Source organism: Pipistrellus hanaki, assembly GCF_964339955.1.
Source record: "Pipistrellus hanaki genome assembly, chromosome: 17".
In the NCBI taxonomy this organism is placed as follows: domain Eukaryota; kingdom Metazoa; phylum Chordata; class Mammalia; order Chiroptera; family Vespertilionidae; genus Pipistrellus; species Pipistrellus hanaki.
The window spans coordinates 20,926,558-20,949,015 of NC_140519.1; the positions used below are offsets into that span (position 1 = coordinate 20,926,558).

The 22,458-nt window shown below is 37.3% G+C and overlaps 1 protein-coding gene across 2 annotated transcripts in view; it reads right to left on the reverse strand.

The window, feature by feature from the left end:
• Window positions 1-22,458, reverse strand: part of NKAIN3 (sodium/potassium transporting ATPase interacting 3) — a 418,418-nt gene that overhangs the window by 80,491 nt on the left and 315,469 nt on the right. For both annotated transcript variants that reach the window (XM_084865070.1, XM_084865069.1), the window contains exon 4: window positions 5,942-6,139. In XM_084865070.1, coding sequence (XP_084721196.1) covers window positions 5,942-6,139 — 198 coding nt within the window. The remainder of the gene's footprint in view (window positions 1-5,941; window positions 6,140-22,458) is intronic.

Genomic DNA, 22,458 nt, shown 5'->3' on the forward strand with positions numbered 1-22,458 from the left:
TTGCCACAGAACAAAGATAAAACCCAGGATATTAACATTGGTGTAATATTATTGTCTAATCTGTCAACTTTATTCAATTTTTAAAACATATATATTTTATTGATTTTTTTTTTTTTTACAGAGAGGAAGGGAAAGGGATAGAGACATCAATCAGCAGTCTCCTACACACTCCTTCCTGGGGATGTGCCTGAAACCAAGGTACTTGTCCTTGACCAGAATCAAATCTGGGACCCTTGAGTCCGCAGGCCATTGTTCTATCCACTGAGCCAAATCGGTCAGGGCTCAATTTTTAACAACTATTCCACAATTGTCTGCTTTTTGGTCTAGTATCGCATGTTTCACTTAGTTGTCATGTTTCTTCAGTCTCTTTTAATTTGGATGAGTCTCTCAGCCTTTATTTTTAATTAGTTTTTTAAATAGCGGGATTTCTCAGAAACTTAATATACTAATTCACATACTGAATCTCCAAGGAGAGAATATAATATGACATCATTCAAACTTATATCATCATGGAATCCTTTTTGAGGTTTGGTTTGTATTATAGGATAGGTATTCCAAGGACACAACAGGGCACGTGGCCAGGCTACTATAAGAATCTCTTGATACTGTTCTTCCTTATCTGATCCATCCTGCACAAGCTTACTAGAATAGCCTCCTAAATTCCGAGTCCTATGCATGCCATTTTTTTACTTACAAACTAAAGATAGTTTTTTATTTTTCATTTAGGATAAAGTCTCAAGGTCTTAATTTAGTATTCAAGTGCCTCCATTAACCTATCTTCCAACTTAAGCCACTATTTCTGTGCATATACTCTACCTAGCCCAAAGTGAACTACTATGCACTATTCCCCTGCTTTATTTTTATTTCTCTGCTTATTCTGTCCCTTCTGTGAACACATGAGAGAAATAACCAAAGGTTCTCTTTTGTGCAAGATGTAATTACAGCCATGGCACATCTGAACCTCAGTTTTCTTGGAGCTTTTCTTGGGCTAGTTGTAATAAGAGTCTTATCAAGACCCATATCTGACCCTTTCTGGCTAAGGCAGCTCTTTATTTTTTTTTTTAAACCCTCACCTGAGCATATGATTTTTAAATTAATTTTAGAGAAAGGTGAAAGAAGAGAAAAAGACAGAAAAACATTGATGTGAGAGAGAAACATCTATCAGTTGCCTCTTGTACATGCTCTGACCGGGAATCAAACCCACAATCCTTCTGGTGACGATGCTCCAACCAACTAAGCCACCACACCAGGGCCAAGGCAGCTCTTTTGGCTATGATCTCCACCCAGAAGGAGTTTCTCTGCTCTCTTGTCAGGACAACCAGCCTGTCATTTGTTTTAACTCTGCTGAAGGCATCCATTTTTGCCCCCTGTGATATGCTTTAATATATTGTTTTCATGGACCCAAAGAGGTAATTGCTTGAACTCTCAGAATTCTTGATTCTCGCTGTGCTGGCATGAATGTAAGCTTCGGTAATCCCTCCAGTAAGTCATCTGGGATGTCCTTGAAATATTAAAGTTTGAGCCACTAAAAGAGAAATTCACTTCCAAGAGTAAACTCTGTGGACCTAAATTAAAGATAGCAGCTTCCTTGAATACTACTTCCTCCCAGGAGCTCTGAAGGCACTTAGAATCTTAATTATGGATCACCCTTTTTCTGTCCATCTGATGGCACTTTGATGGCTGCCCGATCTCCCCTAGTAGACTGACAGATAACATGGGTGGATCATGTCTAATTCAACTTTGTCAGTTTAATTCCATCCTCTCATCCCCGAAGCTCCTAGCACAGTGCTTTGTACACAGTAGGGATTTACTGAGTATGTTTTTCTGAATGAATGATAATCTGCCTGTTTTCATTTAGAAAGAACATAAAGATGACATTAAGGTTTTCTTTGTGGAATTTATACAAAATTTGTTTAAAGGGACAGTGTAAATGTTTTAAAAATTAATTTTTGTTCTTTTGAAGGCTACTTTTCTCTAATCTAATAATTATACCTACAGCTAAAGATAAAATGTCTATGAATGACATTAAGCTACCCTAAATAAAACATCAGTAACATTAGTTTTTTTATTCTAATATCTCCATAAGACTCCAATCACAATGTTTGTCTTGATGAATTATTAAACATTTCTCATATTTTCTAGATATGAGTCCTAATTAAGCGTTGCATTGCTCTGTTGAAATTGTATTTAAGTCTACCCAATGTTTTAGCTCGCTTTTGCATTGAGTAGGAAATGTTTAGTAGATTATTTAAAACTAGCAGGTCAGTAAAAATTTATGAAGACCTGCAAACGAGTGGGATAATTATGAGCATCTGGTCTTGGGAGACTTAATTTTGTTGTTTGGAAGTGGTTTGGAATTTGTGGTTTGAGACATAAATGTCTGTGGTAAATGATTAACATACAGAATAAAACCCAATCGTACACACACTATTAAAGAGAATTTTATGATATAAGAAGAATATTAATTTTAAATGCTCACATATTTTGTTATTAAAACCCATAGATGCTGTGTACAAATGACATACACTAGAATTAGTTTTAGACAACTTATGCAGGAAGTATCCCTTTTTCATAAGATTTTAAAAAACACAATTCTCATCACTGTAAATATATTGCTATGAAATAAGTGGAAAGTGCAAGAAATCAAAGACAACAACACATAATTTGAAAGTTGTGAAATATTCAGGATATATTTCATTTTAATCTAAAATAATATTGGAAATCTTGTCTTGTGGGTATATTACACAATTAAAGCCAGAGATCAACAACTAATTTTTTTTTTTTCTGGAAGGCTGAACAATAGAATTCTGACTATGGATTCAGGTGGTCAGCTTTGAATGTCCACTAAAGTAATACATCGAGGAATTCATTTATAAGTGACAAGCACTTTTAGTGGCAACATACACTGAATTCAGTATTTCTCGAGCATAGGTTTTTATGTGACAGTTCAGCTCCTTATCAAATGAATACTTTCACCTTGCTTTTCAAGTGACCTGGCGTTCCCGTGGGTAAATGACTTTTTGATTTCATAGTATCCTGCTGAATTTTAAAGATTTGGACATCATGCCATTATTCCTTGATATGGTTTAGCAATTTTATATAATTTTTAAAAGGAGGAGGATCTTTCCACCTATGAAATATTGTAGAAAAATGTTTCCATAAGAACCTTTAGAATTTAGTATATGATAACAGAGTACTCTTTTACCATAAAATAGGCTGAAATATTTAAGAGAAAATTTGCCTCTAGATTTAAAAAAAATATTACATCACACACACACACACACACACACACACACACACACACACACCTGCATGCACACACATATAGGAATAGGCAAAAGTAGGTTTACAATAGTAAGTAACATTTTTTTGAGTTAATAAAGCCATTGTAGTAATCTTAACCTGCATGTCTTTTTCCATACCTACTTTTGCCTATCCCTGTGTGTGTATATATATATATATATATATATATATATATATATATATATATATATATATATTAAAATAATCATAAGCAGATTCCCTGTTATATCTCTGAATGAAAAATCCTTAGCATTGGGTACAACCTCCTTTTTTGAATTCAGTGTCAAATTTGGCTTTCATTGAACAAAACACTAAAAGATCTTTGATTTAAAAATTTTTTTTGAATGGTCAGTTTTTAAAAAAACATTCTAATTAAAATGTGCTCTAAAACACTATCTTAAAACTTGACATATGCAGGTTACAGAACAATAATTAAGAAAGTGAGGTGAGATCACTGCATCAGTGACCACAAAAAAAGCCATGTTTCCTAATAGTCTCACTTTCCACAGTCTCTCCTAAAATGACTCTGGGCTTGGTCATATCAGTCATCTGAGGGCTTGTAGCCAAATAGACAAATAGTAAGCATTACTCAAGTACAGGCATACTTTGGCAATATTGAGGGGTAGGTTCAGACCACTATAATAAAGCAATTATTGCAATAAAGTGAGTCAGATTTTTTTTGTTTCCCAGTACTTATAAAATGTATGCTTATACTATACTTTCATCTGTTAAGTGTGCAATAGAATTCTGTTTAAAAAGAAAATTTCCATATCTTAATTAAACACATTTTACTGCTAAAAAACGCTAACCATAATCTGAGCCTGTTGGAAAATATACACCTTTCCTAGTTGAAAAACTTAAAAACATGTATTCACAAAAATATATGCACACCTATGTTCATTGCAGCATTGTTCATGGTGGCCAAGAAATGGAAACAACCAAAGTGTTCTGCAATAGAGGACTGGATAAAGAAGATGTGGTACAAGTACACAATGGAATATGACTCAGCCACAAGAAAGGATGAAATACTTCCATTTGCGATAGCATGGATGGACCTTGAGAATATTATGCTAAGTGAAACAAATCAGTCAGAAAAAGCTAAGAGCCATATAATTTCACTCATATGTGGAATATAAAACTGAAACTGATGGACACAAACAGCAGTGGTCACCAGAGGGAAGGGGTGGAGGTGAAGGGGGACCTAATATACGGTGGCAGGAGATTTGACTTTGGGCAGGGGGCACACAGTGCAATATACAGGTCTTGTAACATAGAAACCCACACTTGAAACCTGTATGATCATATTATCCAATGTCACCTCAATAAATTTAATTAAAAACACATAGAAATATATACATAACATTTTTTAAAAAATGGTGCCAATAGACTTGCTCAATGCAGGGTTGTCCCAAATTTTCAATTAATAAAATGCAAAATCTGCAATAAAGAGAAGTATGCCTGTATAGGCTGGAAAATGCTTGCATATTGGGCTTCATTTGGAATCCAGGTGCATTGCTATAAGAAAGCCTGTCATTTTTTTCCCAACAGCCAGCACCAGACATCTGAGTGAGTTCTTCTTGGATGTTCTAGCCCCAGCAGAGGTCTTGATGGGAAAGTTCACATAAGTGATCCTAGCCAGTATCACATGGAACAGAATTTGGAGCCTTGTCCAAATTCCTGATGTACAGAACTCTAAGCAATAAACTGGTATTATTTCAAGTAATTATATTTTGGAGTGTTTTGTCACACAGCAGTAGATAACAAATAAAGTAAACGATATCAGAGATTTCTCAAAGTTCTTAGAAATAATTCCAAGGTACATTTTTCATTGACACACACCTATATTTCTGTCATCTATTAATTTATTATTGAGTCTATATCTCTCTTTCTGACTTTAACCAGCTGGATAGGACTGAGGTAGTTAGTTTATGGGAAGAGCATGGTTAAGAATGGTTTCATTGTGTATTGACTCAAACAAAATGCCTAGTGCTTGCTGGATTCCAAATAAATAGCATTCTTGATGATGGTAGAGAGCTTAAATGAATTCCACTCCACAGTGATCAAACTGTGGGTGGGATATCATTGTGGAAATAAATTAACTTTAAGAAGCTTCAAGCACACAAACCTTCTGTGGTCCAATCAAGCCATCTCCTCTGTGTTGCTCTAGGTGGAGCTGTGTCCTGACCCCAAATTCTAGGCACTAGAATGTGTAACACTCTCTGGGATTTGTTCTCTTAAGGAATGATTTTTTGAAATAGGTAATTTATTAGACTGAACAAACCATTGAGTGTGTTTCCATTTTCTTTCTCTAGAACTAATGTGCATTAGTGAAAGAATGCATGAGAAGCTGAAGCTGTAGTAGAAGGGAAGTAGAAAAGCCTAAAGCATGGGGAGGGAAACAGTGATACTATTTCACTGAATGGGTGGATTGTATCTCAAGCTAGAAAGAACAGCAACTCACCGGTTCTAAAGACAACGTGTCTGGATACCTACTGGAAAAAGATGTCACTTGCCATTAGTATATAACAGATGTTAGCATAATTGATGCTATTTCCATGTCCCTGGACACAAGGTTCAGATATAAAAATGCCACTAAAGGAGGGTCCTGGTCAGACAATGACACAGGTGTGAAACTTACAGAAAGTAGTATTTGGATGGCACTGTGGATGACCTCCAGGTACTGGAAGTCGACGATGCAGCCTGTGACAGAGACGTACGTGTAATCATCCATCATGCCGTGGGCTGATGGAGGCAGCACTCTTCGGACACAACCAGGCCCATGTTCCCTCCACCATGACCGATGTACAGAAATGTTGAATGTCATCAGATCTGTATCCTAGGTGGATAGGAGACAAGGGAACAGAAGGTGACAATCATATCAAATCATATCTTTGATTTTCTTCTTAGGGAGAACTCAGGATGGTTGACATTGTTGACATGATTTAAATTTCAAGCACAAAGTAACAAAGACAAAACCAGACATGACTTTATGTATCTTATGCCTAAACTGTGTAGTGATATAATCTTTTGACTAATAACATTCTAAGGTTAGCACACATCATGAATCCCTCTACATATGTTCATTTTAATTTTTTTTGTTCATTTTGAAACGTTTTATCTGCATTTTCTTGTTTCATTATCATTGATATCACCATCATGTGATAATATTTATTGAGTGCTTTATTGCATGTAGACATTTTTCTAATTACTTTTCATATATCATATCCTTTAATTTTTATGTACATACTATTACAACATAATTTATAATAGTCTGAATAATAGCCCTCCCAAAACACATGCAAATCCTACTCCCTAGAATCAATGAATTTTACTTTCTATGGCAATAAAGAACTTTGCAGATGTGACTGAGTTAACAATCATGAGATGGGAGGATTATCTTGGATTATCTGAGTGGGGCCTAAATGCAATCACATGGGTCCTATGAGAGAGAGGCAGAAGGAGTTTAGACACAAGAAAGAAGAGGAGAAGGCAATGTGACCATGAAGGCAGGAATCGGAGTGATGTGGCCACTAGCCCACGAATGTTGGCAGCAATACATGCTGGATGAGATAAGAAAGGGTTCTCCCTCAATCTCCAGAGGGAACATGGCCCTGCAAACACCTTGACTTCAGCCCAGTAAAACTGATTTCAGACTTCTGGCCTCCAGAACAGTGAGAGAATAACTTTCTGTTGTTTAAAAACACCATGTTTGTGGTAATTTGCTAGAGTGAAATAATGAGAAACTAATGACATATGAGAAAAGTAAGTCACAGAGAGGTCAAATAAATTGCCCAATTTAGCTAATGAATAAATTAAACAATTTTCCCATTTAGTGGCCAACTGAGCACTGGATCCCATGCAGTCTGTACCTTTAGGTATGACCTGGTACCTTCCCATTGTCTACTGTGTACCCGCTCCAAACCCTTATAATTCCTCTTACTATGAAGGGAGTTAAGTCCTTTCTCCTTAGTTGTTTCCAGAAAATTCCATCACAGCCAGAAAAAAAGAACAAAGGAGGCAATCCTCAACACATACGTCTCAGAAAAACATTTCAGACTTCTTGGCAGAGACAATAGCCCACGTGTTTAATCCTCAAGAGATGCCCTGTACTATTCAGTATTTTTTTTTTTTTTTTTTTTTTTTGGTAAACATTACTGAATCAAAATATAGGGTGGTTATTTCTTTATTTTAGGAAATACTGGGCATTTGAAGCATTGTGAAATGTCTGGCAAAAAAATAGATGCTCAATAAATATTTGTCTCAGGTTGTGAGAGAGAGAGAGAGAGAGAGAGAGAGAGAGAGAGAGAGAGAGAGAGAGAGATATGCCGTGTAGTATTTTTGGGGTGTCAGCTCTGAAGGACTAAGATCAAAATATTTTTGTCATAATAATAGATTGAAAAGAATAGATGGTTCTAGACTCACAAATAAATGAAAAATTACAGCTTTCTGCCTGTGCAGAGCAGGAGGAGGTGTGATGATAAAGACAGGGCAAGGAGGTTGGGGGCACTAGACCTGGAGGGAAGCTGTGGACACAGGAGCAAGGTCAGTTTATGTTGATTTTCCAGCCACCACTTAGAGCAAACTCTATTGTCTCTAGCACCAGGGGGATATGTTGAAGTGGGCACCACACATGGTCTTTGCTCAGAGGCCCAGAGACTGCCCTGTGATGGTACAATTCAAATGATGCCCAGGCCCACCTCAGCAGGATGAGGACTATCCTCACCTCAGTGAGAAGGATGTGTCTAAGTGCCAGGAAATGAGTTTGGAACTCTGAAAACATAGGGGAAGCGGTGTGAAATGCCAAGCCCTTGAACTTACATGTGGCTGAGGAGAACTCTCTGAGCAAGAACAGGGGGAAACCCTCCCCTGTCATACTCTGCTGTATATGCACTGGAACCATGAGGTTAGAAACACTTCCAGTTCACACCAGTAGGCAAAGTTACTCTACAGTTTTAGATTTTCCTCAACTCAGGAACTCAAAGCACTATTATAAGGATGCCTCAGATTACATTTATAACAAAACATTTTATCTCTTTCTCTTTGGTTGCTGGTTTGCTACACATATCATTCAGTTACCTTCACAGTTACAGCACTTTATTGATAATAAAACCTTTTACATAATTTTTCGGGGGGTTGTTGACTTGCTACATGAGTCATTTGCAGGAACCCTCTAAGATGAAAATATTGTAGAAAAATAATTGCTTTAGCTAGTGAATTAAGTTGTGCACAAGACACTTTACCTGCAGGCAATCTGTACAATGACTGCTCCCTTTCCTGGCCATCAAGTTTAATCTCTTACAGTTAGTCTTAATAACTACAGAAAACTTATTATCTCCCATTTTAATAGAATTCATTAGGTTCAGAATGAACTAGCATCACCTCAAAATTTATGGCAATTTCTATTGCAGAACTGTAAGTTTCTTTCAATATAACTTTGACTAAAATTTATATTATACAAATAAAACAAAAGTGAATTTATGAACTAATGATACATATTTGTTACACTCAAAAAATCTCTCAATGTAGTTCTCAATTTGTTCACACTATAAACTGCATTATTCTCTGCAATGATTGTATTAAAATTTGAATGAGAACAGCAATATGCTGGGGTTAAGGGCAGGCCACTCCCAAATATGCCAAAGTGCCATACTGACTATTTTTAATTAAAGTTCCTTAAGAAACAGTCAGTGCAAGAATGCTCTGACCCTTCTCTCTGTCCCCTGAAAGCAGGAAATAAATCTCCCACTTGAAAGGTACCCTACCTGCACCAGAAGATACAGAGACTTTCTTATCAAAGAAAGGGAATTAAGGGCCCAGAGATAGGGAATTAAGGGCCCAGAACCTATGTGAACAAACCTTGCCACTTCTTTACTAATTTACCACTCTAAGCTCAAACACCGCTTAGATCCTTCACTAGTTAAACAGTCAAGCTGAAGTTTCTTTGCCCTGTCAATACCTCACAAATTTATTGTTTCCTCTTTTACAAATTACAAAAGCTGCCTGCTTTGGTCATTTCTTTTCTTTTTCTTTTCTTTTTAAAAAAATATATTTTATTGATTTTTTACAGAGAGGAAGGGAGAGAGATAGAGAGCTAGAAATGTCAATGAGAGAGAAACATCGACCAGCTGCCCCCTGCACACCCCCTACCGGGGATGTGCCCACAACCAAGGTACATGCCCTTGACCGGAATCGAACCCGGGACCCTTCAGTCCACAGACCGACTCTCCACCACTGAGCCAAACTGGTTTCGGCTGCTTTGGTAATTTCTTTAGGCCCCATTTCTGTGTGACTGCCATGTGTATGAACTAGAGGCTTGATGCACAAAACTCATGCAAGGGACTCGGCTTGTCAACAGCCTCAGCCAGCCCTCAAAGCTCCAGATTCTGCTGCTCAGTTTAATTAGCATATTAGCTCTTTATTATATAGGATTTTAAAATTGCCCCCTCCTGTTAATCTGTCTTCTGTCAATTTGATTAGAGGAGCCAAAAGCATGAAGGAGGATGGGGATGGGGTCCCCTCCCTGTAATAGCATCAAGTTATACTTAAAGTTCAAACTTTTTTAAATTTGGTTTGGAATTGTATCATAGGCTTGCATCTAATTTTTTATCCCCTTCAAATATTTAAAAAATCTTAACACATTCAATTTTGTATATGAGGCACATCAGAGGAAATGCAACACAGAAAACTACAACAATATTTTTATAAAGAAAAAAATAAATAATACAGAAGACTACTTACTTTGTGGGAGCCTTTCATTATCACATTCAAATCATGTAGTTAATATTTAACCAAAGATCAAATATAGCAACCTGTTGCTCTTCAGTTCAGTCAATTTGCATATTAGGCTTTTATTATATAGGATTACATGTTATTTTTCTACATTAAAACCAGCATTTACAAACAGGCTTAAAAGGTACCTAAACTTTCATTAGGAAGTATCTGTCATTTGTTCTTGCTTTCTTAAGGCCATAAAAGCTCCTGTAATCTATGGACAAGCTATTGATGTTGTAAATCAAGAGAAGTCTGAGTGAGGAGTGGCTGCTGATTATTTTGGTTTCTTGTTTCTAATCTTTACAACTAGGCCTTGCTAGAATTTTTCAATTTTATACCATTGATCATAGACTAGGAACAGAGCTAAAAGTAATCAAGCTTTTCATCTTCATTCTTGGCTTAATTCCCTACATTGGACCACTTCAGAAAGCAACTGAGTCTCATTCATCTATTCAACAGATATTTATGGAGTTTCTAATATGAGGTATGCATTGGGATTTAAGGATGAGCATAAAATATTATCCCAGGCCTCATGATGAAACATATATTCTAATGGAGAAGATTGGCAATAAGGTGAACAAATAAACAAAAATAATAATACATTGCAAAAACTAACAAAAAGAAAATGATGTGATGAAGGGTGATGGGATTAAGGAACTGTCATAGAAGGCTTCTCCAATAGCTGACATTTCTGCTAAAACTTTTAGGTGAGAAAGAACTAGACATGTGAAGATTTGGAAAAAGTCTACAAGTACAAAGATCATGAGACAGCAAAGAGGTCTAAATATTCCAGTGATTGGCTCAGTTGGTGTGCTCAGTGGTTGAGCATTGACCTATGCTCAGTTGGTTGGAGTGTCTTCCGTATATCAAAAGGTTAAGGGTTTGATCCCTGGCTGGGGTAAGTATATGAAACAACCACTTGATGTTTCTCCTTCACAATTCAATTCCTGGTCAGGGCACATACCCAGGTTGCGAGCTTGATCCCCAGTGTGGGACATGCAAGAGTCAGCTGATCAATGATTCTCTCTCATCGTTGATGTTTCTATCTCCCTCTCCCTCTCCCTTTCTCTCTGAAATCAATAAAAATATATTAAAAAATAAAAATAAATATTTCAGGGACCAATTGAAGGTCTATGTAGCTGGAGTGAAGGTGAGAGGAGGGCAAGAGTCATAGAAGATGAAGTTAAAGCAATAGGAAACAAGAAATGCTAAAGAGTCTGGACTTTACTCAAAGTTCAGTTGGGAAATCAAATACTGATATCACTTGTGTATTTTTTAAAGGTAATTTTAATAACTGTAGTGAAAATGGATTAAAGGTGGAAGCCAGTTAAGTGGTTACTATAGCAGGAATGGTGACTAGGAGAAAGGTGATAGCAGTGGAGAGGAGCAGAACAGAGAGGTGAGATATCTTTTGGAGACATGTGGAGATGAGAGGAGGAGATCAATTAAGGATGACTCAGGGACTGAGCAGAAAGGGTCTCATTGGCTGATGACAATTCTCTGAAGCTACGAGCCATCAGTAGCCAATAGTTACAGCTTTTCTGAGTCATTTGATTGCTGTTGGAAGGAACCAAACAAAAACACCCCAGTTCCTAATAATGGCTCTAAATAAATGATTAATCCCATTAGAGGAAAAGATGTGAATAGAGCCCACTTTTTAAAATTCCTCACTTAAGGATGTGTTTTTATTGATTTTTAGAAGAAGAAGAAGAAGAAGAAGAAGAAGAAGAAGAAGAAGAAGAAGAAGAAGCAGCAGCAGCAGCAGCAGCAGCAGCAGAAGAAGAAGAAGAAGAAGAAGAAGAAGAAGAAGAAGAAGAAGAAGAAGAAGAAGAAGAAGAAGAAGGAGAAGAAGGAGGAGGAGGAAAATGAGGAGGAGGAGGAGGAGGAGGAGGAGGAGGAGGAGGAGGAGGAGAAGAAGAAGAAGAAGAAGAAGAAGAAGAAGAAGAAGAAGAAGAAGAAGAAGAAGAAGAAAAGAGAGAGAGAGAGAGAGAGAGAGAGAGAGAGAGAGAGAGAGAGAGAGAGAGAGAAACATTGATGTGAGAGATAAACATCAATTGGTTGTTTCTCAGACTTGCCCCAACCCAGAATCAAACCTGCAACCTTTTGAGGTTGCAGGTTTGATTCTGGGTTGGGGCAAGTTGGAAGCCAGTTAAGTGATTACTATACCATTATAGTAACCAACTGAGCCACCTGGCCAGGGCAATGCAGCCCACTTTTACTGAAGGGCCACCTTAAAGGTGGGTGGGGAAAGCACAGTAAAAGCTAAGAAAAATCTTTCAATTTGCAAGGAAAATTTTTGTTTTTCTTGTACATGTCAAGCACCCCTTCTCTTATCTGTATTTACCTTTAGTTGTCCATTCACCAGCCATGCCTTCATTTATACAGAAGGCATGGCTAGTGATTCATCAGGTCCAAAGAGCAGAATCAGCAATGTCCCTGGAACAACAGCCTTCTAAACGCCAAGCATTGGAGCACTGAAACTATTTCATGCCAGTGATGCCTGAAATATTTGTGAAAGTATAATGTACATTCACAGATACTGACATTTATGGTACATAATTGCTGCACCTGAATACACTAAGATTTGCCTACAGATGATTAAAAAATAAGTATACATTTCATTTGTACTCTATGAATTTTAAACACCTGTAGTTTACTTTAGTTAATTACTAAGCCAATTCAACACATCTGGCTTCTCTGTCTTTGTGTTAATCAATAATTATTTAATTATAATGTTATGCCTTTTATGCTAATGGAGATGTTGAGACCATAAAAATGTGCTACTTTTCTGCTTCATGCTGGCACTAATGGGTTATATTTATAGTTTGGTGTATTCATAATTCATGCATGCATATGTATGTAAGCACACATTTTACTTCATTTGCACAACAGAAAATTTCCTATTCAATCAATTTTGTTTTGTTTTGCTTTTTTTGTTTATTTGCTGGGAAGGAATTATCTTGATTTTTTCCCCCTCAAATTTTGGTAGGAAAAAAATTCCTTGTTTGACAAAAAAAAAAAAAAAAAAAGTTGGTTTTAATGTGCTAGGAAGAACCATGTAATCCTTTTAACTGTTCCCTTTTTGAAAGGTACTTGGATTAATAGAGCAATCAATGCTGGTCTTTTTGACCTGTGGATGCGGCTGCTGGTGTGGTTTAAAACTCTGTAAAAGAAGACTGTTTTTCTTAATCGCTTCCTTTGCTAAAGTAAAGGAAGCGATTAAGAAAAAGGTCTGATTAACTGCGGACTTGGATGTGGTAAAAACCTCTCTGGTAGGTTCTCATCTATCACCATTAATCTCAAGTTGCAGATCTTGGCTGGCTTTCAGGAGGCAGTGTTAGAGACAATGACTCAAGTACAACTCTCATAGCATTGGTGGGAAGGGGAGTGTTAGCCCATTCTCATTGTTTAACTCCTCATTAGAGTCTTTAGGGTTTCATACAAATTTTGGGCTGTATATGTGTGTTTGGGGTGCTATTCACTTTGCTGTGCGGAGGAGCTCAACTGAAAATAAAAGCCCACATATACCCATGGTAGCTATCGATATTCACTTTGAGAATATTGTCTCTTTCCTGTATCCATAGGTCCCTTTATATGACTATAAGTAATTGTACCAAAGTTGGAGATGCCTTTTGCAAACATTAGCTCTATGCTTTTGTTCTAAACAAGATTAAATGATCACTAGCCAGGTATTTCACAAGGGAGTGAAGTCCAATGACCACAAAGGAATTACCTAACAATGAACAGACTTATTTGATTACTATTTAATTATTTTTTTTTGGGGGGGAGAATGATAATGAGGGTTATTTTCTATTTTTTAACTCTCCTGGCTGAATCATGGGTTTATCTTTCATAGTGTGAAGATCAGGGTGCTTCCAAGCTATTAATTCATATTAGGAAGTGAATTATTTCATTCTTACTAAGAATGATCAATGCCAATAATTTTAATTTCTCTAAATGAAATAAGACCACTTTGAGGCCTTCCTCAATTAAAGTTGAATTTGAAGTTTTCCAAACAAAAAATCCCTTTCAATTGGCAGATCATAAGAATCCTATTTCTTTTCATGGATCTTTGGTCCATTTCTGGTTGTTCTCTTTGCAGATAGTGGTTGGTCTTCAAACATCCAACTTGTCCAAAAACACAGTTAACTATACTTTCCATAAGCTCCTAGATGAATATACATGGTATTTTACAAGATGGAAGAGCTGCCTCTAGCCACCAAACAATCCTCCCACCATGAACTGTGATTATTCCTCTGGAGAGACTTGCCTACTGGAATCTTTAAAGGATGATGAGTAGTTTATTGTGGCTACATCTATTGTAGTGTCTGAGTGACAACAGGTTGAAATCATAAGTGCTTGTCTATGCTTTCCCCTATTTCCCCTTTGTCCAAACACAAGGAGCCTTCAAACAGTACAGGTTTTCCTCTTTATGAATATAAGAGTCTCACTATACATATAGATCATTACAAATTTTAATATCTTATTAGGTCCTGAAGTCGTCTCTAAAAATGAATGCAGAATTTCTCCTTACTCAACCCTTTAACAGGAAGGCTGTTTATAGTCATTATTCTCTATTCATCACAGTACAAAAATGTTTATAATTTATTAATTAGCACTTTATAACTAAAAGATGCAGTCTATATGAATTAAAATACAATGGTGAATGAAGAACAAAGGCATTTAAAACTATAATTCAGAGCCATTTTTGTAGACAGTGACTTATAAGGTCTGATATAGTTTTTGCTATAAGAATGATGCTTTGAGCATCTTGTCAACCAATGATGAGGTCTGGTGGCATCTCATTTGTTATTTGAGACTCATCAGGAGTTCTGTACACACTAAAAAGCCTGGTCTAGGGGCCCAGGGCAGGTGAAGTGGAGGGTGTTCCAGTCAGTAACCAGAATATGACAGCACATCTCACCAATCATGGGCCCAACTATTTCTCTGAGTCTTGGAATGCAATACACAGTTTTTGAGGAAGTCTAGAACTTTAAAACAGTTTGCAGAGTTTTAAGAAATAGATCAAACATGAGTTTTTTCTTTTTACAGTCAAAACTACCATTCCTGAAAACGATCTATTTTTTTTTTCCAGTGAAGGGCTATGTTGCTAAGGGTCCCATTTGCTGAGGAAGAAGAACCCATAGCCCTCACAGGCAGCAGTCCCACCAGAGCCCGGTAAGTCAGCCTGAAAACACCCAGTTTGCCTCACATTCTAATCATAGTCTCACTGTTAAGAAAAAAAAAATTTCTCAATTTGAGTAGTAGGCTGTTGGCTGATTTTCTTTAACCTTTAATCAAATGAGAATTGAAATAGTGGACCTGGCACTGGCATTCTCTCCATATCCTCAAGGACTTTAATTTCCATTTGCCTGTTTAACATTCTCTAATTTTAGGCCATGTGCCAAGTAGCAGTACTGTCATACTTTAGGCAAATTATACAAGATTTAAATTTAAATTTAGAAGTCCAGGCAATTCCCTTATATATTTTTATTTTTAAAAAATATATTTTATTGATTTTTTTTTACAGAGAGGAAGGGAGATGGATAGAGAGCTAGAGACATCCATGAGAGGGGAACATCGACCAGCTGCCTCCTGCACACCCCTTACTGGGTATGTGCCCGCAACCAATGTACATGCCCTTGACTGGAATTGAACCTGAGACCTCTCAGTCTGCAGGCCGACGCCCTATCCACTGAGCCCCTTATATTTTGGCTCCCTTATTTTTTATTTATTTATTTTGAGAGGAGAGAGAGAGAGAGAGAGAGAGAGAGAGAGAGAGAGAGAGAGAGAGAGAGAGAGAGAGAGAGAGAGAGATTTTTTTGTTCCACTTATTCATGTATTCATTGGTTGATTCTTGTATGTGCCCTGACTAGAGATCCAACCTGCAATCTTGGTGTTTCTGGATGATGCTGTAACCAACTGGGCTACCCGGCCAGGGCCTATATTTTGAAAAATGGAGGCATTCTTCAGCAAATGATTATGCTATCTAGATCATCTGCCTCTTTTGTTAAAAAAGTTATATACTTAAATTTATAGTTTCTAGAGGTGACTCTAGAAGAAATATATTGCTCCAGGACAGATGAGGCCATGCAAAAAGACACTGGGATTGGGGAATATGAGTGACATAAATTCTATAAGGGCAAAAATACTCATTCCTTCCCCATGATCTTATTATATCGGAGACCAGTATTGCTGTTACAAGATGCTCATTAAAGATCCATGAAGAAGAGAATGGGTAAGATAGATGCATAATACATAGTGAGGCATTTCAGGTAAGGATGGATTGGTGTTGCATAACTGTGCTGTGAAATGAAGGCCACCATGTCAGATAGAGATTGACTGCCTGGACCCAGGAGGACAAAGAATTTTATGAGGACATTCAGTAAACTTGGAATCCAAAGGTTAGATCCATTAAATTATGTACCATTAACGAAAGACAGAATTGGAATTACAAGTAATAATTCCATTGAGAATTTTTATAGTTATGTGATAATTCATGGTATTCTTCGGTCATTTATTTTTTCTCGTGACCATTAATACTGCTCTCAAATTCAGGTAACTGGTAACAGACTGTATCATACACAGTACATATTGTATATTTATTTATGAACATTTAGAAATAAAGATGTTCCTATAACTTAATGTAAATGCATAAATATGGTAGGGCTATCAACTCACCATAAAATAGCAGGGATTGTTACAGAAAACATGCTGGGCCATTTATATAATGATTTTCAGTATTGGGAAAAAAAAGTTGTACCTTGGGGATATGTAAGTTATAGCTTCTTAGTTTGATAAATACTCAATTTGGTCATAATTGTACATAAACCAATGCCTTTGGTTTGTGTGAATTGTGGTGATTTTGGGGTAGGTCAGTTCTTGCATCTGATAGAATGTATGCAAAGGATTAGAGAGAGTATTAATCAACCTTCTGCACTATGTTGGTAATGTTCAAAACTCACCTGTCAGTCAAAGTAAGAAAAGTGGATTATTTGTGCTGATTTTACTCAGAGTACAAAACAGTGATTTTATTCATATGTGGAATCTAAGGAACAAAATAAACTGATGAACAAAATAGACCCAGAGACATAGAAGAATGGAGCAGGCTGTTAAATCTCATAGGGAGGGCGGGGGGTGGATGGGAATATATTAACCAAAGAATTTATATGTACATATGCATAAACCATGGAAACAGACAATATAGTGTGGTGAAGGCCTGAGGTAGGAGAGGAGTAGTGGGTACGGGTTAGAAGGGGTCAATGGAGGGGTGGGGGGAGAGGTGACATATGCAATACTTTCAACAATAAAGATAAATTTAAAAAAAAAAAACACCTAGAAACAAGATTTCAGCTAATTGTAGGACAATAATTCATAGGACTAATTCATCCCAGACATTTTCATAGCTTCTCATTGTGAACTACCATCTCAAAGACTAGTTTCCAAGAGAATCTCATCAGACTCCACCCACATCAATGAAAGGAGTCGACAAGGAACAGAATTAGAGGACCTTAGCACCAATAACGGGTCCATTCTTAGTAGGCCAGTTGCTTGTGATAGTTTTTACATGTTTAATGAAGCAGACTCTCTGTGCCCTTCTACCTCACCCATATTCCCCACTCCACTCTCTTCTCCACATGCTTCCTGACCCACGAGAAGCATAAGCAGAATGAGGCAGAGGGGAGTGTGGGAGCTCATAGAAAAGAGGAAGGAAGAAAGATTCCAAAGAAGCCTTCTCTGAACTAAATTCCCACATCACACACAGGTTAAACATAGCATCGCAACAATTCCAAGAACCATTCTCCACCTGGTATTTACCTGGGCATCACTCATTCTATTCTGTTCTTTCTGGGCTGTTGACCTTGGAGTGACAGCAGCAGTGCTTACCCAATGATATTTGTCTACTGTCTTTGTCCAGACATAGACAGACTGAGTCCATAGTCAGTAGTACACCTGCTTTTCTATGCTAATGTGAGTCCAGCTTTATGACCAGAGTACCCCATGAACTCAGCATCCTGGCTGCTCCAAGAAGCAGAAACTTCATCAATGGAAGCATAGCTATATGTGTCCTCTTGCTTTTTGGCCCTTTCCATACTGTGGTGCAGTTCATTTTTTACAACCAGTCTTGCCATTTATTTTATGTTTCTCAAGAGCTGGCATGGATTCATTTTGCACACATGATGCCTAGCACAGAGCCAAAGATATGGTGGGTATGCAATTAATGTTCAGCAAATGAATCCTTGGTTTTTAAATATAAAGTAAATAGTATGCCCATTTAAAAATCTAATGTTCAGTTCCATATGTATTAAAGAGTTAAATGTAACAGATTATGAAAATAGAGAAAACATTTATCTTAGGATGTGGTAGGAAAAAAACAAACTAACATGATAAATTTGCTTTAAATGACGGCTAATGAGAAAGAGAATTGGCATTGAAATAAAAAGTTGACTGCCTCCCATTGTACTATGCTAAACTACTCTGAAAAATGGTTTTGACCATAATTGAATATTGTCAATCACATGTTAAAAGAACAATATTCATGTAAACAACACTGTGTTTGTACAGATGAATCGGTTTAATTCATTAAGGAAAGTGCTACATGAATTAAACAAGTCCTATTAAAATGTCTTTTAAGAATGTATCAATGAATAATTGGTTTGACTGCATTTTTCAGTTTAGTCAATTAACCTGGAGTCCTGTAGGGTGATCTCAGAATTAAAGTACTAAGGGATTGCTTAGTTTTAAGATATGTACAGTTTTACAGCTTCACAGAGAATATCACAAGTAATGGTCCTTCTATTAGCCATAGCCTTTTTGGCTGAGATTGTTTTAAAAGTATTAGGCCCATACTGACCCAGAAAATCCATGATTGCAGGTTAAGGAGCCCAAGAGAGAATCAGAAGATAGTCATGTTCTGAAAAAGTTATAAGATTTTTTCTTCTACCAAGAATTTTCGCCATCTGATTCACCATCACATAAAAATTGGGGGTGAGGAAGAGAAGGAGTAAATTATTATTTGTCCAGAAAATTTAAAAGATTTGAAATTCTACTTACAAAGCCTATGTATTATACTCATACATAAACATATGCTTATCACAAATTAATAAAACTATTCTTTAATAAGAATCTCAACCTATGTACACAAATATTGGACACTTAAAATTAACTTGGCCAATTTAGAATTTAAAATTAGCTCTTGACAAAATAAGCTGGATGATAATTATTCATTATTTGGGTATTGCAAAGATACAACCGGAATTACAACAAAGCCACATAACAATAAAATGCACAACTTTGTTTTTATTAAGAGACTCTTTCATTACAATGTCAATCTTTTAAAGTTATTTTCAAATTATAGTTGACACAATATTATATTAGTTTCAGATGTACAACCGAGTGAATAGACATTTATATACCTTAAGAAATGATGTCAGTCTTAATAGGCACAAACCATTAACTGATGAAGCAAAGAGTAAAGCATAGGCAGATAAAAAAAATCAGTTTCCAAATTTGAGAAGCTTAATGTGTTCTAGGATAGTCTAATGCTCTAGGAAAATGACTGAGTAAAGTATATCTAAAACAAAATAAACCACCTTCACTAGAAAATGAAATTATTTCTATAGATAAGTGTGAATATTTAATAATACAAGTTACAGGTTGATTACATTGGGGTGTCTTCAACTTTCACATTCTGGGTATAAAACTATTTTCAACTAGAGTCAAACCACCATTTGTAGTAAAATTTAGTGCTTCCTCTTGATCAAATGTCCTTTAGCTACAGCAATATATATATATATATATATATATATATATATATATATATATATATATATATATATATTTTAGAGATGAAGGGAGAGAGAGAAACATAAATGATGAGAGAGAATCATTGATCGGCTGCCTCCTGCATGCCCTGCACTGGAGATTGAGCCCACAGTTTGGGCATGTGCTCTGACGAGGAATCGAACCGCAACCTCCTGGTTAATAGGTTAATGCTCAACCACTGAGCTACGCTGGCTGGGCACTACAGAAATTTTTAAAATAGAATTAAAATAATGATAATTTAACTGTGGGCATAATGTCCTTGCTAATTTTGTATATTAGACATAACCTAAGTAGCAGGTGTTAATTTCTAGATACATTTTGGTTGTGCTTTTAGAGAAAGGATTCCTAACAGCTGCTATTCTTGATGTTGTTTCTTCCCCAGAGAATTCCAGTTTCCAGGCCAAAGAGAGCAAATCCCCAGGTGTCTACTAGTCTTCTGATGCCAGTTCTTACAATGATATTAATCTCCATGCCACAGAATCACGTATTTTTAAAAATCTACTTCAAGAACCAAAAAGATATAATGGCCCATTAAAAAACATTAAATCCTGATCATTTTGTTAATGTTCTCGCTAATATGTGTTCTATAATGTTGCCCACTTTTATAACTAAGATTCTAGTGCCATGGGTTAATGAGCCACATAGCTTCTAATGCTGTACATCTGCCATTAATCCATGATCAGGACGGGACTAATCTATCACCTTCGCAGATGGATCAGAAGTCCTGTAGGGGTAAGTTAATCCCCTTCCCTTATTTCCGTGTCTTTCAGATTTACAGAGTATTTTCATATGCTATCATATTTGACGCCTAAAACCGTTCTCTAAAGTCAGGTTGATTTGTATTGTCATTCTCATTTGTTTGAAGTGCCTGGCAGGGAATCGCTAAGTCTTGTGTATTATTGACCGAAAGGGGCTGTGGGAGGGAGTCTCTTCTTATTGGGAAGGTCACTGTGCAGCTTCCAGGACCGTGAGTGGAATAAGAACTGACTCCCAGTCAGTCACAATGGCCATTGGTGACCTAGTCCTGATTTTTGGACTAGGAGTGAGTGTTTCAACCAATCAGCAGTGAGATGGAAGAGGAAACAGGCAAACTAAGGATGCTTTGGTCCTTCTCTTTTCCATTTTGGCTTCTGTCATGTTCTTTGGGTGCACCAATGTTAATAGCTTCTGCATCATGATCATGGTAGCTGAGAATTGCTGTTAAGGCCTGTTCAATTATCCCCATCCTTGTGATACTGCTGTAATCAGTTAGTCGTTAATAATATTGTAGAAAAAGGGGCAAAGGGGAAAGCCAAACATTATACGCATGTCATTCACCAGGAAGCTGCAACTTTGCACTCCCCAGGAAACGACCGGTCCATTCCCTGCAAAACATCTGGGGAAGGGACTGGACAAAAGGAAAGAGAGACACATGCCCAGTAAAGTTGGGTAACACAAGGAAGGTACTTGTCTGTCGGTCACAACTGGGAACAAAGATCATTGTCCATCATGGGCGTGGCCACTGCAAGCCTGTGAAGATGTGGGAATACATACTCTCCTAGATAAAGGAGTTCTCTCTCTCTCTCTCTCTCTCTCTCTCTCTCTCTCTCTCACTCTCTCTCTCTCTCTCTTTTATAAATATATTTTATTGATTTTTTACAGAGAGGAGGAGAGAGGGATAGAGAGCTAGAAACATCGATGAGAGAGAAACATCGACCAGCTGCCTCTTGCCCACCCCCTACCGGGGATGTGCCCGCAACCAAGGTACATGCCCCTGACCGGAATCTAACCTGGGACCTTTCAGTCCGCAGACCGACGCTCTACCATTGAGCCAAACCGGTTTCGTCAAGGAGTTCTCTCTCTTGTTGTTCCTATGCTCGTGGCTCATTCTTGGCTTCTTTGCAGTTGCCCATGCTTCCCCCACAGCCATGTATGTGAACCTGCAGACCCCACATGCAATGGACTGATGAACTGTACGGAAAACACAAGCTAAGCTAGCCTGATGCTGTGCTGGACCTGGCTCCAACAAGGAAAGAAAACTCTGGACACTGCCTCTGATTTTAGCTATACAGACCTCAGCCATACTTCTTTGATGACTGGGCAAAGGGAAATGGGTCTTGGAAAACTCAGAGATGTGATCCCATGGAAATAAAGATCATTCTTCCTCTCTTGTGAGGCTCAGAAAATTCTTTTTGTCAGGATTATTGCAAGAATTCCTCTCGCATTAGCAACCAGGGGAGATGAGGACCTCACCCATTGGTTAACACTTGCATGGCCCTGTGCCTCAGGAAAGGCGGCTCTGCCCTCAGCTCCAGGATGTCCTGACTATTGGTCTAAAGATATGCCAATAGACTACTTGGTAGTTGTTTCAGGAAAGGGCCTGAAACCCAACTCCCATCAAGCTGGGGTGTGAGAAAATCTGCTTCTTGGACTGTCCACATTCACATTTAAGATGGCACCATATTTTCTTTTCCTGGACATTGTCACAATAGCACAACAAGAAAAACAACAACAATAATCGAACACAGAGGCAGCTCTTACAATATGCCCGCCATGATTCTTACACTCTATGTATTTTAA